Consider the following 6,000-nt stretch of genomic DNA (forward strand, 5'->3'; position numbering starts at 1 on the left):
TAAATAGCTCCAGGTTTGTGTACTAGGAAAAATACAAATTATTTCCAAATTTATTGTATTTGCATCTTGTTTTGCTATATGAATTGTCTGGTTGACAAAAATTACATCAGCTTGTTCATGTATTACAGTCAAATCCTTCCTTCATGTATGTCTACCATTATGGATTTCATTTGAAAATGGGTCTGATCCTGTAATGACAATATCTATTCTGAGAGATCTGATCTTGGAAGCTTACAACTAGGTTTTCACAATGATATCAATAATTTGAACATTGTTGTCCACTACTGTGAGTGATATTGATTATGATGGAAGTGATGATTATGCAGTAAGATGGAGGTCACTGTGTTGAACAGATGATCTCAGGCTTCGAATGCATCCCTTGGCGCTGTATGGATAATATCGGTCAAAAATAAGAAGACGTCACATTCCAGGAGCTTCTTTTGGATGTATGCCTCTACCACCAGTACAAGGTCGTTAACTGTGCCTGAAATTGGCCAGTGTATTGTCCAGAGCATTGCATGGCCATTAACAATAGTAATATCAGGTTTTGGCCTGATTTGAGATGATTGGTCTACTTCCAGAAATTTTTTCAGCTTTGATTTTGATGTTGCCAGGTGGAAACTGTCATCATCAGTGATGATTGAAGTTGGAATAGATGCAGCTCATGGTCAAACAGATCTTACAAACTGAAATCCATAGAATCCCAAGTGTCCTATTGAAAGTCACTTCTGTTGTAAATGTTGCATCTAAGCCTAACTTTACATTCTTACTTATTATTGAAATGATGGCCACAGGACTGCTACTAGGGTCATAAAAGCTTTCAGGTAATTTAGATTCATAGTGTTCCATTGTGTATATTGTGCATTTTGAACACTTGCCTAAAGAAATGGCCTTATGTCCTGAACATTGACTGAAGAATTGGCCATGCTTTCTGTAACAATGTTGAATAGCTCAGGGATAAGCAAACTGCAGGAGTGGAGGCTGAGAGCCCAGCTTTGGGTAGCATTATCATTTAATGTAATTCCAGTCAAACCACCTTGACTGTGACCATAACAATATACTGTACATGTCAGACCATGTTGAGCTTGATGCACCAGCTACATGCCTCATGGCATGCTGGCCCTACTGGAACATTTGAGACACATCAGGTGGAAGAGATTCCATAGAATGTCGATGATAAAGACCATATCTCATAGTTCGCATGGCTAGATGCAAAGAAGTGGGGCATCATCTGGTGTATTGCCCAAAGGTGAAGTGGCCAGTCTGATTCACGGTCTGCACGACCGAAGGCCATTATATGTGTAGGACTTACGAAACAATTTACCCAAAGCTTTGCGGTAACAGTTTAGTTGGGCACATCCACCAGAAATGCATCAAGGTCATCAAAAGAATCCAAGTGCCTTATGTATTTGTTCTTGGTACATTTAGACCATATAAATTCAAATATGTGGGATTTAATCTCAACAAAAGCCTACTAATGTATATTTTGTCTATGGGAATGAATATTATGACTTCATTTATTTATAAAACAAGGTATTGCAAGTTGAAATTGCGGTGCAAATAATGATTTTGTGATATTTTCAAGGTTTTTCTTTTACTTGGCAGCCATCTTCAATTACTAAAAACCCTCAACGATGCCCTTTGGGCATTATGCAGATTCTGATTCTACGTGACTTCCACTATCAAAATCAATCATAACCTGCTTGGGGGGGTATTTTTGCGAGGTTCAGCTTTTGTCTTCCTGACTATAACAAAAGTGCAGTCTCATACTATATTTATAAGGCTTACCTGAAGAATTTGGTCTTGTATGAAAGTTGATAATTAATAAGGGAAAATTAAAGTTACACTGCTAAGTGAAAGATAGATCTAAAGGTATCCATGAAGTGTAAAAAGAAATGGAAAGACAGATCAACAGGTATCCATTAAATGTAAAAAGAAAGTGAAAGATAATTCAAAAGGTATCAATGAAATGTAAAAAAAAAAAGTGATAGATGAAAAGGTATCCATAAAATGTAAAAAGAAAGGGAAAGATCAAAAGGTATCCATGAAATGTAAAAAGGAAGTGAAAGATGGATCAAAAGGTATCCCTAGAATTAAAAAAGAGAGGCACTATGTGATATCCCCTTTGTTCCCATACTTTGTGTTATTTGTGGATTTACTTTCGGGAGACCTGGAAGGTAGCCAGTAGACTACAAGTTTGAGGTGGCAACCATACCTAACCACTAGCTGGTGGGTAGGGGGTGGCTGGGAGGTACCCAGCCACCTATATCTACTCGCACATCAGTGAACGTTACTTTTTTCGTTTGGTATGTAGAGAGCGAACATCTCCTCCATCTAATCCTTAAGGCTTAGCCATTGACTGTTTATGGTCATTGCTTTTTCTCTTTCAGGTGAGACTGCGCTTCTTCTCTGACGCTCCCATTGAACCTGTCCTGGTCGCAAGGGTGCCCGTTGTGGCACCTCCATGTCGTTGGTTGAGACCAACCCTCACTCCTTGTGTCCAACCTGTTGGGGGCGTTGTTGCGAGAAGGGTTCACCCTGGGACGAGTGTAGGGAGTGGCCTGCCTCCCAGTGAGAGAAATTTGGGCGTCGCAGGAAGAAGAAAGCTGAGCGTGATCTCTCTCTCTCTCTCTCTCTCTCTCTCTCTCTCTCTCTCTCTCTCTCTCTCTCTCTCTCTCTCTGTGTGTGTATGTGTGTGTGTGTGTGTTTGGTACTTGGGGATGTTGCCACCCCTAGTGGAGCACCTTCTCCATTTTCCCTTGCTGATGTGTTAGAGGCGTGGCTGTCTCTGGGGGTTTTTTGCTCCCCCTTTGAAGGAAGCGCTGCTGCCACTCCTTCAGCGTAGCGCCAGGTAGGACCCATCTCCAGACCCTTCAACATCCTTTGCTCTGGACGTGTAGGAGGTCCATCTCTTGCCCTTTCCTGGACCTTTCACGCTTGGACGAGGTAATCGCTCCTCTTCGCCCCTCCAACGGCCTCCTGTAGATGACGAACCTACTCGCCATCCTGGGACTTCGTCGTCCTCTGATCTGCAGCCCTTTGTTTCTCTCCACAGGAATAGTTCCAGTGATGTGCTAACCTCCTACCTGCTGCAGATACAGAGGATCTTCAACCGGCCAGCATTCCATCTGCTAGCCGATCGGAAGGCGGAGACTCCAGCTTCTCATCCTTCAGGACAATCTTCTTCTGATCGTCGATTGCGATGATCTGAAGATCATCTAAAAGATCGAAAGTCATCACGATCTCTGCGTTCTAATTCTAGAGCTTCACACTCACGAGACCGCTGGTCATCATGTTCTCTGCGCTCTACTAGAAGGCGTTCTGTCTCCCGAGCAAACAGGTCACGATCGCGAGCTAAATACTCAAGATCATGAGCTAGATGCTCTGGGTCTAGATCTGAACGCTCGCGTTATAGATCTCGATCATAAGCTAGACGCTCTGGGTCTAGATCTGAGCGATTGTGTTCTAGATCTCGACGATCTCGATCACAAGGGTGATGTTCACGTTCTAGATCTCAACGATCTCAATCACAAGGGTGACGCTCAAGCGGTCGATGATTACAGTCACGAGGGTGACGTATTTTTCAGTAACTAACACAAATTTGGAGTTATTCATATCAATTGTCCTGCCATCACTTGTCCCCTGATATGTCCTGCCTGCAATTAAAAAGTGACGTTCACTGATGTGAATTATAGTGATTAGCTAGGGTTGCCACCTCACACTTTTAGTGTAATGGCTACCTTCCAACTCCGCCAAAAGTATATACACGCCAAAAGTATATACACACAACTCCAGGTTTGTATGAGTTAGGGAAAAAATACCATGTTATTTCCGAATCTGTCATTTTCTAGTGGGATAAATGCATAGAAAGTGACTAGCTGTACTATATTGTGAATGATATAATTCTTGGCTAATGTGCTAAAAATAGCTATTACAATATGATTATGAAAATGTGGAGGGTTTGTATAGAAGTAACATTTATACATATATTTTTGGAACATACTCAAATGTGGGAGGGTGGGCTGTGGCACCCTAGCAGTACCATCTGAACTCGGTTGAGTCCCTTGTTAGGCTGGAGGAACATAGAGAGTAGAGGTTCCCTTTTTGTTTTTGTTTCATTTGTTGATGTCGGCTACCCCCCAAAATTGGGGGAAGTGCCTTGGTATATGTATGTATGTAAACCATTTTAGCAAAGTTTAGTAGTCATATTCTCTAAAACACTGGAAATATCGCCTTTACTTCCTAACATCACTGTCATTATATGAACATCCTGAACTGTGGGAAACTACTACTGATATGACAAGGTTAGTTATTTTTATCTTTAATGCCAAAACTGAAACTTTCTTATCTTTCAGATCACATGTTCTCCAGAAGGTATGCATGTACTTCACTTATAAGGTCCGTTACACAAATAGCTCAACTGAAATTCCTGAGTTCCCCATTGCTCCAGAAATTGCTCTTGAATTGCTTATGGCTGCTAACTTTCTTGATTGCTGAGCTAAAGGTTTCACTTTTTTAACAATACGCTTGTTGTGCTGTAGAAGTGGCCTTTCATGGTTACTAGGAAGTAAAGTGAAGTTTGTCCCATGGAATAAATTTTTATGATCAACTGAAATCTCATCATCCCTGAAATTTAATACATCAAACTAATCAGGGAATTTTGTCATAGTGGCAATCCAATTTTGAGTGTTGACCCTTTGCAGATGGGTGCAGTGTAGATCTTGTAGCACCAAGATTTTGAGTGTCTATCCCAAGTGCTGTAATTAATGATATTACAGCTATGTAATCATATTTGTAACTACCTTGAAAGGTTCTCAGTAGTGTTTTGCAGTATTTAAGAAATTAAGTCAAAGGGAAGATATTGAGTAAGTCTTTTAGGTATTTATTACTTACTGATACAATTAAAAAAATGAGGCTGTGTTTAATTAGGCTTCACCATTATGATGCCTCTTATCTGTTAAAGAAAGTCAGCATGAAGTGATTTGGTTGAATCCAAACATTCACTTTCAGCAAGATTTGGTATTCTGTATAGTACGACATTGGTAATGCTTGCACTTTTTTCTCTCTCAAATATTTTGACTTTTGAAAAATATGAATTCTGTAGTTGCCGCAGTTTCGATCTGTTTATCTCGGTTACTTTATTCCTTGTTTGAGGGTTATATATTTTTTTTCTTTTTTTTACTGACAGGTTATCAATATGCCAGAATCTTTCCTTTGATGTTATGTATGTATAAATTTAGTTAAAAGAGATGCATCCTTATGGTATGTTTTGCAACTTATTTTGTTATATAAGTTAAAAGTTAAACCTGTTGAAAAAGCTAATTTACTTTGTAAATGCCACTTTTAATTATCTCAATCTATTATCTTGCTATCTATCCATATTGTGTAAAGATAATTACAATATTTCTTGTAGTACACATGTGTGTATATTTGGTCTGTGACCTTTGTTCATTTTGAGATTAAGGTAGTCCTGTCTACATTTTTCTGTATATATTAGCCAAATATCAATTGCAGTTCTAAGTTAACAATTTAAAACTGTAGAGATAGGTTAATCTAGTTTTTTTTTGCTATTTTCAGTTAATAATTGAACTTTTTAGTCATAAATGCTTTCAAGTTGTACTACTGTTTGCTTATTCTTAGATTTGTCTATATAATACTTGATCCTCATCAGAAAATTTGTTTTAAACTTCCTTTTGTGAATGTTCAAATAAAGAATTGGTATAGTTTGTAGCATTATAAATTGTCGTCCTATGAACCACGGGTACCAGTATGTAGTTGGAATTTAGTTTGGTTGCCTTCTGAGTAGGATGGGCCGTAAATTAATAATTTCAGTGTAACTTCTTGAAATTCATGTGCTATTCTTTCTAGAATGAAGAGGTTTGTCCAAAATTATTTTTTTCCTCCCCTTACTGAAAAGAAGCATTGGTGAACTGGACAAGCTAGGAGGTTTTTCCCATCTTCCACCATTTTGATATTACACTATTATCCTCAGTCTCAACA

At 39.0% G+C, this 6,000-nt stretch overlaps 1 protein-coding gene across 1 annotated transcript in view; it reads left to right on the plus strand.

Annotated features, from left to right (window-relative positions):
• LOC137655744 (elongin-C) overlaps positions 1 to 5,726 on the plus strand; it is a 50,963-nt gene extending 45,237 nt beyond the window's left edge. Inside the window, exon 3 of the mRNA XM_068389807.1 lies at positions 4,356 to 5,726. Within this exon, the coding sequence (XP_068245908.1) occupies positions 4,356 to 4,497 (142 nt within the window). The 3' untranslated portion in view covers positions 4,498 to 5,726. The remainder of the gene's footprint in view (positions 1 to 4,355) is intronic.
• Positions 5,727 to 6,000: the final 274 nt, after the last annotated feature.

This window comes from Palaemon carinicauda, chromosome 16 (assembly GCF_036898095.1).
Source record: "Palaemon carinicauda isolate YSFRI2023 chromosome 16, ASM3689809v2, whole genome shotgun sequence".
Classification (NCBI taxonomy): domain Eukaryota; kingdom Metazoa; phylum Arthropoda; class Malacostraca; order Decapoda; family Palaemonidae; genus Palaemon; species Palaemon carinicauda.